General features: G+C 45.3%; 1 protein-coding gene across 1 annotated transcript in view; it reads left to right on the forward strand.

Annotated features, from left to right (window-relative positions):
* Window positions 1–17,852, forward strand: part of LOC118076873 (uncharacterized) — a 45,990-nt gene extending 28,138 nt beyond the window's left edge. The window contains exons 8-12 of the mRNA XM_035100030.3: window positions 5,964–6,121; window positions 7,136–7,178; window positions 10,791–10,977; window positions 15,516–15,651; window positions 17,264–17,852. Of these exons, the coding sequence (XP_034955921.3) occupies window positions 5,964–6,121; window positions 7,136–7,178; window positions 10,791–10,977; window positions 15,516–15,651; window positions 17,264–17,363 (624 nt within the window). The 3' untranslated portion in view covers window positions 17,364–17,852. The remainder of the gene's footprint in view (window positions 1–5,963; window positions 6,122–7,135; window positions 7,179–10,790; window positions 10,978–15,515; window positions 15,652–17,263) is intronic.
* The last annotated feature ends 8,288 nt before the right edge of the window (window positions 17,853–26,140 follow it).

Below are 26,140 nucleotides of genomic sequence, written 5' to 3' on the forward strand. Positions count from 1 at the left end.
AGGGACCAGAACACACCAGGCACTCCTGTTTTGCACTGCCTCCCACAGTTTGGACAGACTCATGTTCCTAGCTTCGAGAACACTGTCCAACCATCTCGTCCTCTGTTGTCCCCTTCTCCTTGTGCCCTCCATCTTTCCCAACATCAGGGGCTTTTCCAGGGAGTCTTCTCTTCTCATCAGGTGGCCAAAGTATTGGAGCCTCAGCTTCAGGATCTGTCCTTCCAGTGAGCACTCAGGGCTGATTTCCTTCAGAATGGATAGGTTTGATCTTCTTGCAGTCCATGGGACTCTCAAGAGTCTCCTCCAGCACCATAATTCGGTGATCAGCCTTCTTAATGGTCCAGCTCTCACTTCCATACATCACTACTGGGAAAACCATAGCTTTAACTATACAGTACGGACCTTTGTCGGCAAGGTGATGTCTCTGCTTTCTCACCACAGCAGTGGGTCACTCAGACAATCTAGGTCAACAGTACCTAGTCTTATAAACTATTAATAGATGGCTTAGCCTGATTATCACCAGAGGGTGTTGGTTATCTGAAGATGTGTATTGCCTGGGCTATCTTATTATCTCAGTCTATTCTTCCCTAAGCCAGGTAAACCTAATCCTGCAAGTGTGGGTTGTGTATACACAAGCAAGCTTCTCTTCTGTACATACACGTACGCCGCTTGCCAGATCGAGTACCACGTGTCCAACTGGCTACTACATTCATGGCTCCCCTGGCCGGATGCCAGGGGAATTATTCTATTTTGAGGATCTTGCATTCCACACCAAGTAGATGTTGCCAGCCTTGGAAGAAGAAAAGGAATCAAGGCTTGGAGAGGAATTGGACCCAACCCCTAAACTAATAATTGGTTGTGTAAGAGCTGAGAGCTTCCTAAGTAGCAGTTGTAAAGGAGTTGGCCAGTTTGAGCAACTAGCCATCCATAGGCCTAATAATAATAATAGATTTTCAGAAAGCATCCAGCACAACCTGTACTCTTAGCAATCTCTCTTGCCTGGAAACCGTCAGCCCATTTCAGACATAATGCTAAACCATAGTTTATGCTTAGTTGTGAGAAAATAGAACAGTGAACCTTTCCTTATATTATTGCCTTCCTCCTCCCCTTCTTCTATCCTTCACATGCTTAGAAGGAGGGCAGGAGCAGGACAAGGCTGTCCCTCCTGTGCTCTCCATCAGTTGGTATTCAGATGAATACTGATACTGAAGGTAATAGCCATTGTGACTATATTTCCTTACAGAATCATTGAATCAAAGATCTGTACAGTTGGAAGGCATCATGAAGTCTCATCTAGTCCAACCCCCTGCAATGCAGATATCATTTGCCCAGTGTGGGGCTCAAACCAATGGCCCTGAAATTGGTCTCCTGCTCTACCAACTGAGCTAAAGTTGGACTATAAAAAATAATTTGGGGTATTAATTTTCCCATACACATTTCACCTGTTGTTGCCTCCACCCCCCTATGATTGAACCAAATAACGGTTGCAAGGTGAAAAGAGAGGGAGGAAAAAAAATCTTTAAAATTATCTTAATTTCCAACATTGCATCCGGAGCCCAGTTTATATAAAATACGTTTTCAGCTCCCTGGGTCTGGGCCTTTCACATTGTCTCACTCCCTGATGGAACATCCAAGCCCATCTTCTTTCAAGCCCACGTATTCACTGCTAAGTCTAAGTGGTTTATATAAAAGGCTTAACTATAAATAGATTTAGGTCTGAGCTATTCCTCCTAGAGGTACAATGTGCATTTGCTCTTCATTCTAACCGAGAGCTTTATCCTCCACAGGCAGAAAGTCGTCCCATTCTTTATAACCAGCCTGCAATCTGATTCCATTTGCAGAGCCTCTGTGAGGCCCATTGTGAGTGGATCGGTTTGCTAATTAAACACTATGGTTTTATCTAGGCTCTAATTCCACAAAAGCTTATGTCACAATAAATCTGTTGGTCTTTCAAGGTGCTGTGGCATGCTTTATGTTTCCTCTTATTAGTCACTGATTAATTTTCTTTGCAGAGGGAAAGAGCAATCTACAGGTTGCCAGGGAATTGCACGACCCTAGATTGGAGTTCCACTTCTGTTTCCAGCACAAAGTGGACTACCCAGGCCAGGCCCCTGTGGGCTGGAAGCTCACTACATTGTGAGCCACTGTATTGAAGAAATGGTTTGGGTATCACAAAGGAGTGGGGAGGGTAAAGGTAAAGGTAAAGGACCCCTGGATGGTTAACTCCAGTCAAAGGCCGGAGGCCAAGGGAGCTGGCGTCTCACTTTCAGGCCAAGGGAGCTGGCGTTTGTCCACAGACAGCTTTCTGGGTCATGTGGCCAGCATGACCAAACCGCTTCTGGTGCAACAGAACACTGTGATGGAAGCCAGAGCACACGGAAACACCATTTACCTTCCCGCCACAGTGGTACCTATTTATCTACTTGCACTAGCGTGCTTTCGAACTGCTAGGTTGGCAGGAGCTAGAACAGAGCAACAGGAGCTCACTCCGTTGCGAGGATTCAAACCGCTGACCTTCCGATCGGCAAGCCCAAGAGGCTCAGTGGTTTAGACCACAGCGACACCCATGTCTCGTGTGGGGAGTGTAGAAGCAATGTGACTCACACCCTCCCGAGACACACCCCTCACCAACCCTGCCTTGCACCCTGCTTGAGTTTCTTTGCCCTGAACTCTAATAATGGCTCTGGTTGGAGGACAGAAGGGGACGTGTGGCTGTGGACTCAGGTGAATTTTGTCTCTGGACATGCCCACCATTGACATTTTGCCCTCCGGGATGCTACCCAGAAGGGAATGTGACTCTCAGGCTGAAAAAAGTCCCCCACCCCTCATCTATAGCAGAGGCACCGCCTTGGGCGGAAGATTGTGGGGGGCTCAGTGGCCCAGTGTGCCACATCATTGGTAGGAGGCCTTGCCCAGTGCCGTGCAACTTCAATGTCCCCGGCTTCTCTTCCCTCACGCTCAGGAGGAGCCTGCCTTTGATGCTTTGCCATGCTCAGCTTGGCTAAGGAATATTGAGGGGGCATCCCCTAGAGTTGGCACACCTGATCTATAGGAAGCTGTTTGGAGTGATCATTAGGAGATTCACAGCATGGTGTCATCAGTGTGCTGATGATACCTAGCTCTGGTTCTCTGTTACAGCTGAATTGGGTATGGGGGGGGGGAGTCCTAAGCTGGTGCCTAAACACGGTGGTGGGCTAGATGACAGCCAATAAGCCCAATCCTTATATGGAAGTTCTGTGGGCAAGTGATTCCTGGGTTACGTGCCTCTTCTGGACTGGGTTGCAATCTCTCTGAAGGAATAGATGCACAGTCTAGGGGTGCTCCTTGATCCATCTTTGTCCATGGTGACCTCAGTGGCTAAGAGTCCCATAGCATTGGCTTCTATATACCATTATAGCTTCAGGGAATCATTCATTGGTAACCTTGGGATTGGACTATTGTAACGTGGCACCCTACAACTCCCATCATTCCTGACCAGGCTGCCCATCTATGGTCCAAACAGTGTTAGTGATTCTGCATACAAAATGTGGCAGTGGATCTTATTTGAGATTAATTATGCCACACTAAAAAAGATCTGACCTTGTTTATGTAGTCTTAGACAAGCAGCAAAATGCTTATGCTTCTCTCTAATGGCTCATTTGCATTTCTGAATATTTTGCAACTGTGTATGGACTTCTTTTCTAGTAGCACAGCCGGACTGGGGGAGGCCTGGAATGGATCTGCATTTCTGCTTTTTCTCTGGCCAGATTCCTCCACCTCTGCCATCACCACCACCATAATATATGCAGAGTTTGCAACAGATGGTGGATAAGAGCAGACAATATACCGTAATATTGTAATGACTCAGATATGAGAAATCATCATGTCTCAAGTAAAGCAGACCTTGTGCTTTTATTTTATTTTTACAGAGCACAGTCCTATTTGGTGAGCTGTCCTGTCCAATATTAGGAATCATCAAAGGGCAGCTTGTACAGCAGACTAACAGAGTCTGTGACTGCATAGCACCTGGTCATAGTCTTTGTTGGCATGCTGCGGTATAGAGTTAATTACAGTTATTATTTCTACATTTATATCTATAGATATAAATTAGCATATGCTTCTTTTTTGCAGATCAGTACCATATTTTATTGTTTATTTGTGATGCAATTCCTTATTTTTTGCAATAGAAGCCCTTCACTGAAATTTAGGGAGGGCCTGCTTTGACAAAAATTGTTTGCTCTTATGATCAACAATCTGGTGTGAAAAGCAGGTTGTGCCGAGACTGTTCCTGTTTCAGATGGTAAGATTGTCAGTGATGCTTCACAAGAGAAGCAAGAAAAAATGAGTGTAGTAAGAAAATAGCCCAGTAAATGCAGGGTTGAAACTGAGTCAAAGAGGTCTGGGGTGTAAGTTGGACGGACTCATTGTGTAGGTTTGGCGAGCTATTTCCTTTCATCAGCCTGTTCCACCGGCTTGGTTCAGGTATAGCACAAAACCATGGTTTGCTTGAACCTAAGATTGCCCACAAACTGTGGTTGAGAAATATCGATTTAGAATTGCAATTGGAACCTGGTTTGAAAAACCACCATTTTACAAGCTGATCTGCACACCACTCTTTGCTGTTGTGCCTGAATTCGAGCACCATTGACCAACCACAGTTAAAGTCATCGCTGCACCGCAAGAGGCTGCTGTGCCTGGGAGATGGAAGTGAACTTATGAAGCCGAGCCTTGAGCAAATGAGAAACAAAGCCGACAAGTAGCTTAAGATTGTTGTTTTCCTGCTGTGCACATGGAAGCTAAAACCATGGAGTAGTAGTTTCTTTAGTATGCTTAGCGCAAGCCATGCTTTCCATTTGCACTACATCTGAACTCATCCAGTCTCTTTAGGGAGTGATCTAAACTGGTGTTGGCAGTCAGCACAAAGGTTAGGGCACACAGCATAGCCATTGGGAAATTCTGGGAGTGAGGTTGCGTCAGGAAACAAAATGCATACTTCATCAAGGGAGGAGCTTAATAGATCACACATGCAAAGGAAAGTTTATGACCCAATTTTCACAGCAATTGCTATTTAAGTATATTAGGCATGTAGTCCTAATATATGCTCTGAGAAGAGTCCTCTCAGAGTTAAAAGCAGAAGAGCACAAAGATAGTCTTTCCTCTTTCCTTTTGCTGCAGGGTTTTACTTTTTCTGAAATATTGAAGTTGGTGAGAATGAAAACCACAGCTGCTGGAAATTTAGAGTAGCCTGCCCAATAGGAAGTGCTGGAGGGTTGGTTCACTGCAAGCAAAGGGCTGGCCTAAGACATTTTGCTGCCTGGGGCAAAGGGCCAGATGGTGCGGTCCATGTACAGAAGCCAACTGGACTGGAGGGTGAATCGTACATCGGCAGGACAGTGTCCTTCGCCACACTCGAAGGCAGTAAGCTAGCTTGGGAGAAGCTCTGTCCTCCAACACTTTGTTGCCACTACCCCTCTTCACCTACTATCTGCCACCTGAGGCAGCTACCACACTGTGCCTAATGATAGGGCCAACTCTGTGAAAGCATAAAATGATTCCCCTAAAAACCCTGGAACTAAGTCCAGCATCACAGGAAAAGAACAGGACTAGAATGTCAACCACTTGTAAAATATATCCAAAGCATGCAAGCATTTTCTCTTCTTTTTCTCACATTCAGGGGAGGTTAATGTATATGTTTCCTTCTAAGTAGAGCAAAAGGGATTTGGACAGCTGCGGTGAATCTCCTTGACTTTAAATAGAAGGCATGATGATCCTCAGGGTACCCTTCCAATTCTATGATTCTATGGAATTAGCTTCTTTCAGTGCAATCCCATAGTAACTGGCTTTACTATGCAATCTTTGCTTTTTAGACGAGAAGCAATTTGTGGAATTAAAGGGGATGTTTAGCAAAAACACCACCACCACCATGTCTGTTAAGCCCCCCATGGCTTTTCTCAGAATCTTTTCTTTTCTTGTCTTCATTACAGGATGAAGGAAAGTGCAGACCATTAGAAGTCACAAAGTTAGAAGGTGCTGAAATTGGTGTGGACAGTAGCCTGGGCAAACCCTTTGTATTTAAGTGCATTCCTCAGACTGGAAACAGGATTTTTTACTTCTGTGCCACATCAAACCAAGAGATGAAGAGGTACATAATCCACTCGCTAGATTCCTTTCTATGTTTTCTTTCTTCCCAGTTCTGCAAAATGGATTTGCTTATTAAGGTCAATTGCATAAGCAGCAGGCAGTCTCTTACTACAGGAGAGAAAACATTTGCACTGACCCCTCCCCATCAGCATTCTGTTAGTAACTTGCATAATATGTTATTTTATTTTGCGTTGCTCTGGGTTTTTTTGTTTTTGTTTTGTTCTTTAGCATAATCATATAAGAAAAGCTCTCCTGGAAAGGACCAGACCAAAGGCCTCTCTGATCCAGCATTTTTCATTTATTTATTGCATTTATATCCAACCTTTCCTCCATGGGGCTTGAGCTGATGTACATTTCATCCTCACAACAATTCTCTGAGCTAGAGGTTAGGCTGAGAGTGAGCGGCTTGCCCGAGGTCACCCAGCGGCCTTCATGGCCAAGTGAAGATTAGAACCCCCGGTCTCCCAGGTCCTAGTCCAACACTCTAACCACTTCACCACACTGGCTCCCTCCTTGTTTCCAACCAGTTTCCTGTGGGAAATCCGCAAGCAGGGTATGAGGTCAACAGTCTTCACTCACTGTCATTCCCCAGCAACTGTATTCAGCCTGCTTTCAAGATTTCCATTTGCGCATTCTCTGCATATTCTATACGTACATAATTCCTTCTACTAGGAGACACCAATACTGTTTTAGATATTGGTGGCTATGTGCATATTTGTCCTCCGATAGCAGAGGAAAAGAAGTATGGCAATGGTGGAGATGAGGAACATTTGCAAAATGTTTCTTCATACCACTATGAGGAATGCTGCGAGGATGATAGCACCTGTTTTTGTGAGGTACAGACTCCTGCATGTGTTTGAAATTGGCCCTGCCAATTATTTCATCATACAAGCCTGTGTAAGTGAGCAGCTATCTACCATTTTTCCCCAAAGGGCCAAAAGGCCCCCATGCAGGATGCTGCACTATTCCTGTCAAGCAAGCCTATTATCATCTATCTTTTTTTTCCCCTCCATAGGTGGCTGGAGGCCATGGAGAAAGCTGTGCATCCCGTTCATCAGGTAACCTTGCCAGAGCCTTTGTTTCTGTTTGTGCACGTCCATTTCTAATTTACAGACTTTACATGCTGAGGGTGACCTTAACTTGTGCATAGACCAGGCATCCCCAAACTGTGGCCCTCCAGATGTTTTGGCCTACAACTCCCATAATCCCTAGCTAACAGGACCAGTGGTTGGGGAAGATGGGAACTGTAGTCCAAAACATCTGGAGGGCCGAAGTTTGGGGGTGCCTGGCATAGACTCACCAAAGTCTATGAGAGAGTACTTGACAAGGGATTAAGTTCCCCTTCTGGTCTTTCTCACATATGCCAATCCTTGGGCACATGCTGAGTGAGTACTTTATCTTCATGGGCCTCAGCTCTTGGCAAAGTCGTTCATGGGGCAGGCAGAACCAACTTCAAGTGTTCTGCATGTTATTTGCAAACCAACAGGTGAGCTGCTTTGTGAAGCTGCCCTGCACTCTGCGATCTCTCTGTATTTGTTCTTTGTTAGCCATAGCAACAGCTTTGCTAAGCCATTCTTGAAAACAGAAACATTAACTCTGGTAGGGTATCCAGACTTGCAACGCCAAGCAACCCTTAACAAACTAAAGGCCCAGAATTCCTCAACAGAAAGAATATGCTTAAGAAGATCTAAATCAGGGACAAGGAACCTCTCCAGCCTTCCAGATGCAATCCCCATCAACCCTAACCATGATGGTTCAACATCATCTGAAGGGCTACCCTGGTCTAAATGCTGCCAAAAATACTACATATATACAAGAATATTAAAGCAGTCAGAACTATGCAGGATGTAAAAATAAGTCAAGCATTGCTAAGAGCAGGGGTGAGAGGTTTATTTGGATAATATGGTTTTAGACCATTTCAGCCCTTTAGCAATTTTCTACTGCTTGGGAAACCCATTATTTTTATAGATTACTACTTCGCTGCTACGCTCTGGTTAAGACATCGTTTTGTTTTCTTTTTCATTTCATTTCACATGAACAGATGCAAATACAACCACATAACAGGTCTCATTAGTAATTTTTGCTTACAGTTTAAGGTTTCTCCCTTTAAAAAAAAAATGTAACGGACTAAGCGAATGCTAAAATACAATCCTCTTTAGCCTGACAAGCCACCCAGAGGGTTGTTTTTTTTTATTAAAAAAAGGCAAAATAACAAGAACTCCCATTTGCAATGGACAGTGGTTCTCTTTATTGCAAACTGAAACATTGGTGCTATGTCATCCTAATGAGACTGAGAGTAAAGCATCTATTCCGCACATGTGCTTAGCATCCTTTCATCCCTCTCTTTGCACTTTGCCGCCGTACATCCCAGAAGGTTCACCTTTAAGGCATGGCGGGGCATGCACTTAACAGTATTTCCTGAAGTTAGCTCATCTCCTCCTCTGCAGGCTCATCAAGGCTCCAGAGGAAATAATGCAATTTAAAGGGAAATAGATCATCAACATTGTATGGCTTCTCTCCAAGGACTTCAAATGAGCAAAGACATAGGTTGCTAGCTATACTGCTTACCAGTTTTGCTGATAAACAAGCACATTTGCTTTAGTTTAGACCACCGAGGCGCAACTCTTGAGCTTCCATCCGATGTGAAAATGAGGAGAAATGACCTGGTTTGCAGCTTGATCCTTTTCACATAGCCACGCGTTTGTTTGTACACGAGACCGTGGCAACCTGATTTAATTCTCAAGAGTTTTGTTACCATTTTTAGCCCTGTTCTCCATAACTAGCCATGGATATATGCACACCCTCCATTCCAGGTAGCAGCAGGGGAATCTTTGAAAGATGTCGAGAGATAAACAATCGCAATAGATCAAGTGATGGCCTTCATTCAAGCTGTTCTCTAAGTTGTACAACCTTCCAATTTCATATAAATGTCAGTAGGAACTGTTGTACAGCATCCTCTGCTGTGTGAGCAGACTTCCACTCATGCAAAGGACTTTACTTCTCCTGCTGCTCCTTTTCCTTGCAAACTCTCAGCCCTCTGGAGCAGATTTCAGGTGTGAAGCAGATGAAAGGAGGAAGAAGTGCAAGCAGAAGGTCATTCTGCTGGTTGATGGGCACCAGTTGGATTTTGTCTTCTGTTTTTCTAAGAATCTTTGGAATCGTTTGTTAGCACACTCTGCTTCAGACAATGTTTAAGCAACTAGTGAGCTATTTAATTTACTATATGGACTGAGTAGATTTTATTAGCCTCAGGAACAAGTACCTCTAGCAAAGCAGTTATCTGAGTAGCCCCATCACAGACAAGAACCACCACTTAATGTAATGCTGCCAGGGCCGGCTCTAGTCCTGCCCCCGGTGGCACGGGGCGCCAGGCCACAGGGGTGCCGCTGTGCCCGCTGAGAGGCGTGGCTGAGGCTGCCCCAGGCGCGCCTCTGCTGTTCAGCGGCTTCAGGCCGCTCTCTGGAGGCGCGCAGGCCTGGGGCCGCCTCCGCCGCGCGCAGGGGTGTCGCAACAGGGGGCGGGCAGCGCCCCCTGGCCCAGGGCTGGCCCTAAGGCAGGCTGGGTGGCGCAGTGCAGCTGCGCCTGGGGCTGCCGCGCTGGGAAGCAGGGGCGGGGGGCGCCGGAGGGATCCGTCGCACCACGGCGCTGGCCATGCTTAAGACGGCCCTGAATGCTGCTCAACCCTAACTAGAGATGTTTGTAGTTATATGCTGAGTTGTGTTTTGTACTCATGGCAAGGCATTCTGATAAGACTTCATTAGGGAGAACTCAAGAGTTTTGTGGTAACTTCAAGACAAAAAAACTCATTAAAGGCTAATCTTCCACAGACTAGGGCAGGGGTGGGGCCTATGTGGCCCTCCAGTTGTGGCAGGACTACAGCTACCATCTTTCCTGTCCATTAGACATGTTGGCTGGGGCTCATGGGATCTGGAGTCCCACAACATCTGGACTGCTTACAGGCTCCCCATCTCTGAATTGGAGTCTGTTCCATCAGGTGCAGCATATGCAATATGTGATCATGTATTTGTTTGTGCCACAAGATACTTAATATGTTTTGCTACAGACAACTAACATGGCCATTCCATCTAGAAGCTAACTTCAAAGCAAGCTTCAAGCTTTGCAGACGCTAACATATGAAAACAGCTTCTGATGTTAGATTCCAACTGCATGCCTTCCAGACCCATATATTAAGACGGATGTCAGATGAATGTCAGTGTAATTAAAGAATGGGTTCATTTCACCGCTTCAAGCATGCATTCTTTATTCTCATCCCCACCAGATGTATTTGGCCAGATACGTTGCTTAGCAAATCGTCATTTGATATATCACATGCTACATTTGAAGGCATGAGACTTGAGAAATGTGCTGATTAGCGTGATATCCAAAATCACCGTGAAGCTAATAACCGAAATGAGAAGTGAGCATTAAAATGGGCACAGTATGGATTTATATAATGCCGACAGCAGGAAATCAGAATTTAACAGGCCAGAGTATGCACCTTATGAATTGTTGAGAGATCTGTCCATTTCACAATATAGACTGGGCAAATTATAAGCTACCATCTTAACTTTCTAAATTCTTGCAGCTTTAAATATGCTTGGATAAGTTTGTGTGCATTGAGCTCATTTACCAACAGTAAAAGTGATCTCTTTACTAACTCCAATGTGCAGAACCACGTCTGGGTAGATGTCACGATGCACAACACAAGCCTTCCACCACTTGCCATCAAAAACCCGGAGTGCCTGGGACTTCTTCACCAATTGGACAAGAGCAAGGACATGTGGGTTCAACACTACTGCATTCTGAAAGATGGCTGCTTGTATTTTTATCCCAGCATACGCTCTACACATGCCCTTGGTAGGTGATCACCTTTCCTCCTCCTCCTCCTTTTTTGAAACCAAGTAGGGTTTTTTCCTATACATAATACAAAATAATAATAATAATAATAATAATTTATTATTTATACCCCGCCCATCTGACCGGGTTCCCACAGCCACTCTGGGCGGCTTCCAAAAAAACAGAAATTCTAAAATACAGAAATCCATCAAACATTAAAAGCTTCCCTAAACAGGGCTGCCTTGAGATGCCTTCTAAAGGTCTGGTAATTGTTCTCTTTGACCTCTAGTGGGAGGGCATTCCACAGGGTGGGTGCCGCTACCGAGAAGGCCCTCTGCCTGGTTCCCTGTAACTTGGCTTCTCGTAATGAGGGAACCGCCAGAAGGCCCTCGGAGCTGGACCTCAGTGTCCGGGCAGAACGATGGGGGTGGAGACGCTCCTTCAGGTATACCGGACCGAGGCCGTTTAGGGCTTTAAAGGTCAACACCAACACTTTGAATTGTGCTCGGAAACGTACTGGGAGCCAATGTAGGTCTTTTAGGACCGGTGTTATGTGATCTCGGCGGCCGCTCCCAGTCACCAGTCTAGCTGCCGCATTCTGGATTAGTTGTAGTTTCCGGGTCACCTTCAAAGGTAGCCCCACGTAGAGCGCATTGCAGTAGTCCAAGCGAGAGATAACTAGAGCATGCACCACTCTGGAGAGACAGTCAGTGGGCAGGTAGGGACTCAGCCTGCGTACCAGATGGAGCTGATAAACAGCTGCCCTGGACACGGAGTTGACCTGTGCCTCCATGGACAGCTGTGAGTCTAAAATGACTCCCAGGCTGCGCACCTGGTCTTTCAGGGGCACAGTTACCCCATTCAGGACCAGGGAGTCCTCCACACCCGCCCGCCTCCTGTCCCCCACAAACAGTACTTCTGTCTTGTCAGGATTCAATCTCAATCTGTTAGCCGCCATCCATCCTCCAACCGCCTCCAAGCACTCACACAGGACCTTCACCGCCTTCACTGGTTCTGATTTAAAAGAGAGGTAGAGCTGGGTATCATCAGCATACTGATGGACACCCAGCCCAAACCCCCTGATGATCTCTCCCAGCGGCTGCATATAGATGTTAAAAAGCATGGGGGAGAGGACAGAACCCTGAGGCACCCCACAAGTGAGCGCCCAGGGGTCTGAACACTCATCCCCCACCACCACTTTCTGAACACGGCCCAGGAGGAAGGAGCGGAACCACTGCATGACAGTGCCCCCAGCTCCCAAGCCCTCTAGACGGTCCAGAAGGATGTTATGGTCGATGGTGTCAAAAGCCGCTGAGAGATCCAGCAGAACAAGGAAACAGCTCTTACCTTTGTCCCTAGCCCGCCGGAGATCATCGACCAGTGCGACCAAGGCAGTTTCAGTCCCATGATGAGGCCTGAATCCTGACTGGAAGGGATCCAAATGGTCCGCTTCTTCCAGGCGTGCCTGGAGTTGTTCCGCAACCACTCGCTCAATCACCTTGCCCAAGAATGGAAGATTTGAGACTGGGCGATAGTTGGCCATATTGGCCGGATCTAAAGATGGTTTTTTAAGAAGCGGTTTAATAACCGCCTCTTTCAGCGGGTCTGGGAAGGCTCCCTCATGGAGAGAAGCATTTACCAACCCGCGAAGCCCATCGCCCAGCCCTTCCTGGCTAGCTTTTATAAGCCAGGATGGGCAAGGATCAAGGAGACAGGTGGTTGGTTTCATTCGTCTAAGCAGCCTGTCCACATCCTCGGAGGTAACAGATTGAAATTGATCCCACAAAACTTGACTAGACAGGACTCTAGCACTCCCCCGCCCCGGCCCTGCTCCCACGGTGGAGTCTACCTCTTCCCGAATCTGAGCGACTTTATCTGCAAAAAACTTTGCAAAATCATTGCAGGAGATCATGTGGCCCGTACTGGGCCCGGATGGAGCAGGTGGTTCCGCTAAATTACGAACCACCTGGAAGAGTCTCCTGCTGCTGTTTTCTGCAGATGCGATGGAGACGGTGAAGAAGGTCCTCTTCGCCGTCGCCATTGCCACTTGGTAGGCTCGAAGTTGAGCTCTAGCCCGTGTCCGGTCTGATTCAAAATGAGTTTTCCGCCACCGGCGCTCTAGCCGTCTCAACGACTGTTTCATTGCCCTCAGCGCCGGGGAAAACCACGGGGCTGTCCGGGCTCCATGCAATCTGAGAGGGCGCTTCGGAGCCAGACAGTCAATAGCGCTGGTTAACTCCGCATTCCAGCGGGCCACCAGGGAATCAGCTGAAAGGCCATCGACATGGGATAAAACATCCCCTACCACTCTTTGGAAGCCAATTGGATCCATTAAGTAGCGGGGGCGGACCATCCGAATCGGTCCCACCTCCCTGCAGAGGGAAAGGGTTGCGGAGAAGTCCAGTTGCACCAGAAAGTGATCTGACCATGGCACTTCTTTTGTTTCGCTTTTACTTAATGTCAGATCACCAACATCCATAGAGGTAAACACCAAGTCCAAGGCATGCCCGCGGCTATGAGTTGGGCCAGACTTATTCAGGGACAGCCCCATGGTGGCCATGCTTTCCACGAAGTCCCGAGCGGCTCCTTGTAAGGTCGTGTCGGCATGGATGTTAAAATCCCCTAAGACAACCAAGCTAGGTGTCTCCAGGAGCACATCCGACACGACCTGAAGCAGCTCGGGCAGGGAATCCTTGGTGCAGCGGGGAGGTCGGTACACCAAAAGGAATCCTGTACTGCCTCTATTGCCCAACTTCCAGAACATGCACTCAGAGAACTGGGTCTTCCCAATAGGACGCCTGGTGCAAACTAATGACTTCCTAAAAATCACTGCAACCCCCCCTCCCCGCCCAGATGGCCTGGGTTGCTGTGCATAAGAGAAACCTGGTGGGCAAGCAGCGCCAAGAACGGGCCCATCGGCTTCCTCCAACCAGGTCTCTGTCACACATGCCAGGTCAAATCCTCCATCCACAATCAGGTCGTGAATGGCGGTGGTCTTATTCATCATCGACCTGGCATTGCACAGCAGCACCTTCAGGTCATGTGGGTATCCCTTGCCTATTCCAATATCTGTCCGGTCAGGACCAGACCTGGAGGCAGGGATAGTCCTCAGACAACGACTAAGTCTGCCTCCTCGGTAATGACATGGTCTGGTCTTAGCGTAACTCCTCCTCCTACCCGTGACCACTGAGATCGGTTGTTCCAGTGCACACACCCCTGTGGAATCTGCCCCAGCCATTTTGCTTGCTGGGACCCCCTCCCGGGCAGCCCTGACCCCTCCCCTTAAAAACAAAATAAAACCTCTGTAAAAAACAGCAAAGAACTCAACAAAAGAAGAACACAAAAAAGACAATAAAACAATAAAACCAAAAACAATAAAAATTACAAACACACTAAAATTTAACAGATTCCCACACCCAACTAAAAATCCCTCCCACCTACCACCCCAAACACAATAAAACAAAAAACAATAAAAATTACAAATACACTAAAATTTAACAGATTCCCACACCCAACTAAAAATCCCTCCCATCTACCACCCCAAAGAAGATAAAAACATAAAAAATTCTTTAAAAAGCATTTTAAAAAGAACTCTGTGCTGTTTCAAGTTCCCCTGGGCAGCACCAGCAGCGGAGCAGCGGCAGCAGTGCTTTATGAGGCCTTCCAGGCCCCGCCCTAGACCAGGTGGAAGGAGGCAGGGACAGGGCCTGTGGGCACTCACAGCAGGAGAGAGTCCTGGGCAGCACCAGCAGCAGAGCAGCGGCAGCAGTCCTTTATGAGGCCTTCCAGGCCCCGCCCTAAACCAGGTGGAGAGAGGTAGGGACAGGGCCTGTGGGCACTCACAGCAGGAGAGAGTCCTGGGCAGCACCAGCAGCAGAGCAGCGGCAGCAGTCCTTTATGAGGCCTTCCAAGTCCCGCCCTAGACCAGGTGGAAGGAGGCAGGGACAGGGCCTGTGGGCACTCACAGCAGGAGAGAGTCCTGGGCAGCACCCAAAAATGCCAACAATGTAAAACAGGAAGCTTCAGTGTGGTGTAACAGTTAGAGTGTTGGACTATGACCTGGGAGACGGGGTTCAAATCTCCTCTCAGCCATGAAATCGATGAGGTGACCTATGCTTTGCTAGGTCTACTTTCAGTATTTCTTTATTACATTGTTGGAGCAGGCCTGCTGTATTGCTTTAGCCTGCCATTCCAGGGGTCCTGATTCTTACAGTGACTTTTCAAGATACACTTTATTTCGTTGTGACACTGTGCATCCTCTGCAACACACAGAAATATTTGAGAAAATGTCAATAAACAGCTGGCGGGCAGAGATAGAGTTCTTGGGAGTCAGTCAATGAGGTGTTGTGGACCTGATATGATCTGGAGACTTGCTCAGGAAAAGCACCCGATCTGTTAGGTTTATGAACACAGGAACCTATGACCCATTTAGCCTCATACTGGTAGTGATTTCCTCTGGGTCCTGGGATCCTTTTTTTTTTTTGCTGGAGATTCTGGGGCCATCTGTGTGCATAGTGTGTCCTCCACCTTTTGCCTATTGTCCCTCTTTCTTTTTCTAGGTGGGATTTACCTGCAGGGATACACTGTGAGTGAACAGGCCCTTGGTTCCAGGAGGTCTGTGATAGAAGTGAAGCCACCTTCGGAGGAGTTTAAAACCTTCTACTTGTGTGCAGAAAGCGTGACCGAAAACAAACGGTAGATGATGATCTCCTCTTTCCTCTGAAATTGTTTCTCTAGCCCATTTCTGCCTGCCTTTTCATCACCTTTCCGTAGTTGTAGGCAATGAGTGAAGTAGAGAGTTTTGAGGCTTCTGAGTCATTGTCTGGGCGGTTGACTACCTTTAAGTAGAACTGAAGTTTTCTATGAACAATTATAGTTCAAATAGGGACAATTTTACTGTTTCTTTTAAAGATTCATTGAATGAGAGGTTCAATGGGAAAGCTTGATGGGAAGGAAACTCAAACACCTATGGAATAAGAAAAAATGAAAATAAGTACAACTGACACATTAAGGACATCTTTATTTTGGCATTCATAAAATGCACACACGGGTGGGGATGTAAACAATGGCATTGAAAAGGCTATGAAATGCATTGTGTTATTTCTGTACAAAGCTCACATATATACAAGATATAAACAGAACAACAAAAACGGAATTTAATAGCATCTTTCTACCTTTGCTATGTTAATTTATCACTTCTAGTGGAAGAGAAACTTGAGTCCTAAACCAATACAATCAAATCTGCTGATAAATTCTAATTCCACCCTTTCACAAGAGAGTCTTCCTTTAACGTTGTGTGTGTGTGTTGGAGGATAGTAACTTTAAGCCCACATAAGAGAGTAAAAGGAAATGAGTTGTGCCTTCTTAAATTCTTAAAATCCTAATGAGACATCCATAGATATTCAAGAGTACCCATACAAGACTATTTCATCACAGTAACTGAGGAAACAGAGCCACTGTGAAAGTGATCTATGCCAAGGGGAATGGTCCTTCAAACTTTTGATGCATCACATATAGGGAAGTTAGAATGTATCATTTCCCATTCCCTCCTGTATTCATCACATACAGTATGGTTTCTATTCTACAAGAGTTTGTCTTCCACCAGAAACCTTTTCAATGAACTGAAGAGGAGAATAATGTAATGAGAATGTAATTTATATGGCAAAATTATGCAACTGACATAATTTACACAATTAATTGTGTAAAGTGCATTGTCATTACGCTATTCCACCCTGTACATGAAATGAACATTGGCAACTTCTGCTTCCATTACTGTTTTCCTCGGAATTTCCCACATCCTTAATCACAGACTCACAGAAAGAGCAGGGCTTATCCTGTCTTGACTTAAGCCACATTTTGTATATTAATTTCCAGGCCTTGGTACAATGCAGACAATCCAGTTATCTATCACATGTCAAAACATTCAAACCACATTCTGCCTTTGGCTGGCCATAGGGAAATATCTCAGTCAGTTAGTTATCCATTTTATTCTGAATCCCACAATGCTTTCCATGGCTGGCTTAAAACTAGATCAAAGAATAAGGATTTGTAGGAGGCAATGTAGGAACCCCCCCCCCAAAAAAACCATAACTGTTGTGTTGAAAACTAGGGCTACCGTCCATTCCCCCTAAATAATTCTTTTTACAAAAACTTTGCCACGCTTCCAGTCCCTGCTACTTTTGGCAGCGCACTTGCTGTGATATGATTGTTCATCTGCCATATTGATGCAAGCTCAAGCAGTCTTTAGCTTACAGTTATCCAAACACCACTCATTTAGTGACCAGCTCTGCCTATTCCTTTCTTGCAGATGGATCACGGCACTTGGAGCCTCAGTCAGTAAGTGGTTGCCATTAAACCAGGCCATTCAGGACTTCATGAACCGACCACTGGAGGAGACCAAGATGTGAAGGGGAATCTAATAAATTGTTACCTCGGGTTAAGAATTTAATTCGTTCTGGAGGTCTGTTCTTAACCTGAAACTGTTCTTAACCTGAGGTACCACTTTAGCTAACGGGGCCTCCCGCTGCTGCCGCACTGCCATGCAATTTCTGTTCTCATCCTGAAGCAAAGTTCTTAACCTGAGGTACTATTTCTGAGTTAGTGGAGTCTGTAACCTGAAGCGTCTGTAACCTGAGGTACCACTGTACAGTCTTCTGTGCTGCATAGCTGCCAAGTTTTCCCTTTTCTCGCGAGGAAGCCTATTCAGCATAAGGCAAAATCCCTTTAAAAAAAGGGATAACTTGGCAGCTATGCTGTGCTGGGCTCCAGAACAAATGTGTACCTGCTACCAGCAAATGCCATTAACGAAAGATAATTCAGTAACATTTGATCATCACATCTCTCATAATTTACAAGCTGCACAATTTTGTAAGCAATTAGTAAATCTACAAAAAGCCCTTTGTGTGGATATTTCCGTTTGTTTTGTGTCATATTTTTTTACTGCATATACTACGCGGGAGGAGCTACAATTATATTCATGCAACATGTTGTTATGATCTTATTTTCGGTGTTGAAAACATCATTCTCTAAGGGTTGCCGGGGGGGTGCATGTTTGCTCCTGGGAGTTGTGGCCCTGTGCTTTTACAAACATTAAACTCAAATATCCCTGAATAATATTTTCCCCATTTCCTCTGGAGTTTCAAGCACATTTGCAAGCTAATACTAATTGACAACTGCAGTTATAAATAGCAGCATATAATTTGATGTGCAGACATTTCAGTTGACTTAATTATAGGTATCTATTGTCACTATAACACATTGATGATGTTTTTCACAGCAGTGAATTGGTATTTTTCTCCCCAGATGTCCCTCTATGTTCTTGCCAAAATCATAAAGGCATTTACCAATGTAATTTTTTATGGGTTGGGGGGGCGGGGAGTTGTTTTTTTCAAAAGCCATTTCAGAAAGCTTTTAGTTTGTTTAAATCAAGCATATTTCTTTGGAAAGAATCATGATGTATGTATATATGGTGTTATCAATCATGGGTGTAATCATACAATGGTATGTCTTTACGGAAACTAGGCTATAAGGTTGCAGTCCTACACTCACATGGAAATATGCCCCACTGACATCAATAGAAGTGACTTCTAAGTAGACACATGTAGGATTGAACTGGAAATCTAAATAAGATTGAAGGCATAATGTTTATCAAACCAGACCAGAAATTTATGCTTGTGGTTTATCATGAAGCCCCTTTCCTGTCCCATATAGGAGAAAATGTGCACCTCCATTCTGCAGAAAGCAGAAGTTATTTTTACAGTGGCCTGAGTGACTACAGGTCCATTGTGAGTCAAGGAACTGCCACCCGCATAGGGTTAAATAAGACACAAAGACACATTATTTTATTTTAGGTTAATGGGCAAAATAAGGCCACAACTTTTACAGCGTGTGGCTGGTATTGGCTTAGGCATTGGATAGAACAAGCAATACATGACTCCACCCCGCTCAGCGGGGAGGTCATTCAAGGGTTAACAGCCAGTGGGAGGAGCTTGTTGATGCAAATACAACTGGAAGCTTCCCCAGACGTCACCGGGGGTCGTGCCATGGCCCTAGCCACCAGCAGGGCACCGGACAGGATCCACGACCGCCGGATCCCTTTAACAGGATACCCAAAAGAGGAGGGTTGGATGATTGCCACAACCTGTCCTCTGACACACAAGACATATGCATATTCCAATGCCTAACTGCCAATACCATAAAGTTGTGACGAATTGCTACGAGGTAGGCAAAAAAACCAAGAGGCTGGTGCCAGTTTGCCAAATGGATAAAAAATTCCTACCAGGCCCCTTGGGCAACCAAGGCAACCAACCGAAGTCCATAGCAAGGTCAAAGGCAAATAAAGATGACCTAAAGGGAGGGAGGGAGATCCGATGTAAACAGGTAGCCAACTGGGGACAGAGTGCTGCTGCGGCTGCTTGAGTGCCTAACCGCGCCCACCAGCCAGCCCCATTGGCTAGCTGAGGGCTTGGCGTGGCAGCAGAGGTAAGCTGAGGCAGAGGGGCCGAATACGCCGCCCTGCCGACACGGGAAAACGCCTCCCGCTCACAACCCCTCCCCTCTGTGAGGAGGAGAGGTCTTACGAATGTCAGCGTTTTGAGGCTGACTGCCTTTCAGTTGGCTGAAGGACACCAAATTTTATTTCTTCCGCTCTGTGTTTCAAAAAGTTCTATTTACCAGAATCTGGCCATTTTGCTGTCCCCCTCCCCAAAATTATGTCTAGCTTATTTCATCAACTGATTTTACACAGCTTTAAAGGACAGTAGTGGTGAGTTAGGCTTTCTCTTGAATCCTAAGCAACCAGCATTGCCAGATTCTTAGATGAAAATCCAGTTGCTTTGTAACCAGACTTCAATGGCATACCCACATATATGCCCATCTGCTGTGCTGGCATCGTGCCCCACTAGCAAGATAGAGTGCTAATTTTAAATAAATGGGGGGATTATAGGTTTTTATAAAGAGGGGAATGTGGGGAAATCATATTTCATATACACCGAAGGATGGCGATATTAAATTGTGGGCATTGCATAAAAGAGACTGTACAGTATTCATGGACACATCAGGAATTAAATATTATATTTCCCTGATTACAATGATGTCAGGTGTAGCTTGTTAAATGATGGCACAGACATTATTTGCTAATGGTTGCTTCCTGTAAGTTTTCTCTGCTAATTGATTAAGTTTCATTCTGCTGCATCAGCTGAGCAAACCTACAACAAACTGCTTTGCTGATTTTACTGTAGCTTTTTGGGGGGTGGTATTCTATTAGTATTGAGCAGCCATTGTACAGACCATTTAAAATTTCAAAACTTCCAGCTTTCATGCTTTAAAAATGATTTCACTAAGGACAGAGGGATCCCTGCATTTTGAAGATTTTTTAATGGTGTCAAATGACAAACCTGTACACTCTTACCTAGGAGTGTGTGTGTGTGTGTGTGTGTGTGTGTGTGTGTGTGTGTGCACTAAACCGACAGTCCATTGAACTCATTGGGAATTACTTCTGAGTAAACATAGAGAATCCTTAATGCCACATTGACACTAGTGTTTGTGTACACAATCTGTATGGGTTAAGAATGGTAAATGGGTGCAAACACACAAATCCATTCATTATGTGACTGATTGAACCACAGTAGAATATGCTAAGCAAATGTATGATAGCCAATAAGGAATCTGTTCATTTCAGTTTCTCATTTCCCCCATCAGTTCCACGGCATTCTGCATTTTTAAAAAATCCTCATGGAAACCCACCAGAATTTTAGTGTAACTTTCTCCTAAGAAATATGTATGCATATTTTACAATTTTGTATGCAGATTTTACAATTTCCCATACTATAATGCGTTTTGGGTAAGTTGTTTTTCACGAACGTATGCATTTTAATGCATGCTTCCCCCTAATACATGCATTCTGAACACTGTGATTGGAGACCTGCTTTGCAAAATCTGGAGAAGTGCAGAATTTGAAGGATCATTGTGTTGCGGCTCACCTTTTGGCTAGAGAAGTGTGAAGTAGGTCATTTCCCATTAAAATGGAAAGGAAATTAAATTTCTCCCCCATCCATATAGCCAGTTAAAATCTACCTACTTAGTTGTGAGATAGCATGTGACCAGTTTTTCACAACACATAAAAAAATTCCTTCAGTAGCACCTTAAAGACCAACTAAGTTTTTATTTTGGTATGAGCTTTCGTGTGCATGCACACTTCTTCAGATACCTGAGGTATCTGAAGAAGTGTGCATGCACACGAAAGCTCATACCAAAATAAAAACTTAGTTGGTCTTTAAGGTGCTACTGAAGGAATTTTTTTATTTTACTTCGATCCAGACCAACACGGCTACCTACCTGTAATCACAACACATAATTCAGGATGTGAAGCAAATCATATCCTTCTCTCACCTTCTACATGAGATTGGCTGTAGTTTTTTTATTTAAAAAAAAACCGTGAAAGAGGAGAGACGCTAGTTTGGAGGTCAACATTCCTTTGTTAGGAAATGCCCTGCACTGTTGCCAGTAAATTGGCTGCTGCAGCAGGAGATAATCTGAACTGAGCAATTTGTCATCTGCTACTAAAATATGACATAAACATGTCCCAAGGTCTGTTACGTCAGGTCAGAGATCACAAACAAAACACACATGATTTCATTGTTTAGCGTTCCTGGGATTAATCTTTGCATTTATTTATATTGTAGGTGAAACACATTTCCCATGTGATAAACATGAAGAAATGTTTGAATTATATGTCATTTTCTCTGGATGGGAGACAATTCCTTCTTAATTGTTACCAAAGCCTAGAATATTTATTCTGAATAACTTCAGGTAGCAAACAGTCTGGCTGCGTTCAAGAATGGACTTGCTAACTGGGATTATCTTTGTTTCCAATGGTATATTAATTATTGTCTTAGGCCTTGATCCAAGTATGACTATTCACAAAAAGCACCGAAACCAACTATGGCAATACAGATGAAAACAACACAGAACAACCTAAAGAAGATGGATGCAAAGGCGTCCTGAGCTAAGATGAATGTGGCCAATTGCCATGGACTTTTGGCTCAGCTGATCCACTTACCCCTGGCACCCTGTATACATTTTAAGAGTACAGATTTCGTTAGAAACCGAGGAAGCTGTCTTAGACTTAAGTAAGCCATTGGCCCCTCAATCTCATCATGCTCTACACAGGCCAGTGATGGCTCTTTCCAAGCTATCAGACAGGAATTTCCTTCCGCCCTACCTAGAGATGGAACCTGGGAGTGTCTGTATGTAGAATTGTTATTATTAAAATTTGGATTCCAACCTTCATCTGCAGATCTCAGGGCTGTTCACAACATAAAACTACAATATAAAAACCACTAAATACACAGTGAAAATAATAACAACAAACCAATAATTCCCCCTCCCATAACACATTTAAAAGGATATTGGATGTCAATCACCCCAAGGCCTGGTTGAAGAGGAACATTTTTTGCCAGGCACCTAAAGGTGTATAATGAAGGTGCCACCCGAACCTCCCTGGGGAGTGTGTTCTACAAATGGGGAGCCACTGCAGAAAAGGCCCATTCTTGTGCTGCCACCCTCCAGACTTCACATGGAGGAGGCACATGAAGAAGGGCCTTAGAGCAGGCATCCCCAAACTTCGGCCCTCCAGATGTTTTGAACTACAATTCCCATCTTCCCTGACACTGGTCCTGTTAGCTAGGGATCATGGGAGTTGTAGGCCAAAACATCTGGAGGGCCGCAGTTTGGGGATGCCTGCCTTAGAGGGTGATCTCAGGGTCCGAGTAGTTTCATATGGAGAGAGGCGGTCCTCGAGGTATTGTAGTCTTGAGCCGTAGGTCAAAACCAACACTTTGAATAGGGCCCATAAACTAAATGGCAGCCAGTGCAGTCGGGCCGGATTGGTGTAATATGCTCAAACCATCTTGCCCCAGTGAGCAATCTGGCTGACAAATTCTGCACCAACTAAATTTTCCATACTGTCTTCAGAGGCAGTCCTACGTATAACGTGTTGCAGTAATCTAACCTAGATGATACCACTGCATAGACAACAGAGGTTAAGCTATTATTATTATTATTATTATTATTATTATTATTATCATCATCATCGCTGTCCAGATAAGGGTGCAGCTGGGCGACCAGCTGAAGCGGATGGAAGATGCTCTGTGCCACCGAGGCCACCTGAACCTCAAGCAACAGCAAAGGATTCAGGAGCAGGCCCATGTAATAATAAATAATAATAATAATAATAATAATAATAATAATAAGCCACTCTGGGCGGCTTCCAACAAAACATTAAAATACAGAAATCCATCAAACATTAAAAGCTTCCCTAAACAGGGCTGGCTTAAGATGCCTTCTAAAGGTATGGTGATTGTTGTTCTCTTTGACCTCTGGTGGGAGGGTGTTCCACAGGGTGGGAGCCACTACCAAGAAGGCCCTCTGCCTGTTCCCTGTAACTTGGCTTCTCGTAGTGAGGGAACCACCAGAAGGCCCTCACCACTGGACCTCAGTGTCCGGGTAGAACAATGGGGGTGGAGACGCTCCTTCAGGTACCTGCTCCTTCAGAGGTAGTGTAACCCCATCAAGAGTAGGCAAGCTCCCATCCACCCAGTCTAGGGAACCATCCACAAACAGTGCCTCAGTCTTAAAAAAAAAAGAAGAGTTGCTCTACCACCAAGCTATGACACTTCTGTACAACCATGACCAGCAAAGCTGTGCATCAAGGTTGGAGTAAGGCTCCAATGCCATGGAGGAAGGCAAGTTTCCTTCATGCATCAATGCTGGAACCTTTGAGCTGCTCCTTCAGCACAGCAGCTTACAGGGTCAAAATTCCAAGTAGCTTCAACCCTAAGGCAAGCATAGCTAACAGAATTACACAATTAATGTGCTTACAGTCTCTAGAACAGGCATAGGCAAACTCGGCCCTCCAGATGTTTTTGGCCTACAACTCCCATCATCCCTAGCTAACAGGACCAGTGGTCTGGGATGATGGGAACTGTAGTCCCAAAACATCTGGAGGGCCGAGTTTGCCTATGCCTTCTCTAGAATGATTGGCCTGCCCTTTCTACCTTTAATCAGTAATTTTTCCAGGTTTTTCTTGGGCTTAGTGGTACTTTGCTTCTTCATGTCTTTGAGTTTAGGCATTCTTTTCTCTGGAAGTCTTATCCTAGAAACATTCTTGTAGGGGACAGTTCCCCCCCCCCAGGCCTCTGTATTGGTTATTGAGTATGCATGCACACTAAATACAAATATTTACCAACAGTATTTGAAGGCTGTGTCTAACGGAAAATTTTCAGCACAGGTTAATTTCCCCTCATTTGATTCCATTGCTTAGAATGCTAGCCTGACGTTTTTGCAAAAGCAACGGACCAGAAATGGGCTCAGCTCAGAAACATTTCAAGAGAGCGGTGGAGGGGGGCAACTCTGTCTCCCGAGCCTCTTGCTGCTTTCTCCTGATTGCGCTATGGGTCAAAGAACAAAGGCTTGGGAGCAATAGCTAAACAATTCACAGTGTACAGCTGTTTGCCCTTGACATCTTTTCAATAGTGCACCAATGAGAAAAGAGTGCTCTCTTTCACTAGAAGGGCTACAAGGAAAATCTGGAACGCTGACGTTGTCTGGATTTGTTTGGTCCGTGAACAGACAGGAGCTGAATTCAGATGAGCTGCTATGGTGTCAAAGCAGGCATGTGCTGATTTGTGCTGCTGTCGGGACATCGCAGATCAGGCTATCTTCTGGCTCACCTTCACATTTCAAAGTATTTCAAAGAGGAATGAGGAATGTCTTTTACTCAATTTTACACCTAAACCCACCCATAAGCGCTCTCTCTCTCTCTCTCTCTCTCTCTCTCTCTCTCTCTCTCTCTCTGTGTGTGTGTGTGTGTGTGTGTGTGTGTGTGTGTGTGTGTGTGTGAAATTATAATACAGTACCCAGTAGATCAGGCATCCCCAAACTTGGCCCTCCAGATGTTTTGGGACTACAACTCCCATCATCCCTGACCACTGACATCTGGAGGGCCGAGTTTGGGGATGCCTGCAGTAGATGGTAACTATAGCATTTTAAATGTAGCAACTGCTTTATTAAGTATTAGAATACTACTGGACCTGAATGGGTCTAGTAGTTTGAAATGCAATGGGCCGCACTCTTCTTCAGCACCAAAATACAGTGTAATGGAAATTATGTCACAACTAGTGTATTTCAGCCCGTTCAATAACGGGCGCTTCTCCAAATAACGGGCGCTTCTCCGAACCCTGGGACCTGTGCTTGCTGTTGGCGGCAAGGGGACAGGAACGGAGGAGGAGAAAGCGCTGCTTTCTCCTCCTTTCTTCCTCTCCCCCAGCCGCCGACAGGAAGGACGCGGGACACAAACACCTACCTCGCCGCTGCTGCTTCGCGGCCTCCCGCCGCTCCTCTCACGGGCCAGGGAGGGTTGTGAGGAGGAGGCCTCCGCCGGCCTCCACCCTCGCTTCCCTGACGTGCCCTGCAGTGAGGCGGTGTCCGGCCGGGAGCGGCGGTTGGAGGAGGCAGAGGAGGGGGAGAGTGCGCGCGTGCAGTCTCTTTGTCCAATCCCTGTGTCCCTGGGGCACATGCGCATTGGGCGCAAAACGGGACACACGGAAAACTTGGACGCAGAGACACTTGCACTTTATTATATAGGATAGTTATGCAACAGAGTCTAGTGATTCTAAGACAGCCTTATTTCACAAGGCAGCCACTATATCTCTTTGCTTCTTTACAATGTGACAAATGCTGTACAAACTGTTATTTGTTTATTTTGTTTAAGAGCCACTTCCCCTGAAACATCCCAAAGTGATCTAACAACAACAACAACAACAAAATAACAGAAACATATATAGAAACAATTTCAGGTCCATTATGGATGCAGTTTTTTTAAAAAAACAAACCAAACTAGTTCCTGGTGAAAGAACACGCAGTCACATTTCAAAGGGGGGATGAGACAGGAGATATGCAATAATGCAGCTATAATGCAGCTCTTGGTCAGTGACCATAATAAGCAATTAATTTCAATATTGTGGTTATCTTTGCATAGAAATAACAATGGTTAAAGCTTACTTGCCTGATGTGCTTTGGGGGCGGAGCTTTGTTAGGGAGGGAGAAGCCAAGCAGAGATGTGTGGAGAGGAAGGGAAGAAGACAGAGCTGAGGTTGACAGTGAATAAGGGTTGTCATATTTCAAA

Source organism: Zootoca vivipara, chromosome 10 (genome assembly GCF_965207765.1).
Source record: "Zootoca vivipara chromosome 10, rZooViv2.hap1.1, whole genome shotgun sequence".
In the NCBI taxonomy this organism is placed as follows: domain Eukaryota; kingdom Metazoa; phylum Chordata; class Lepidosauria; order Squamata; family Lacertidae; genus Zootoca; species Zootoca vivipara.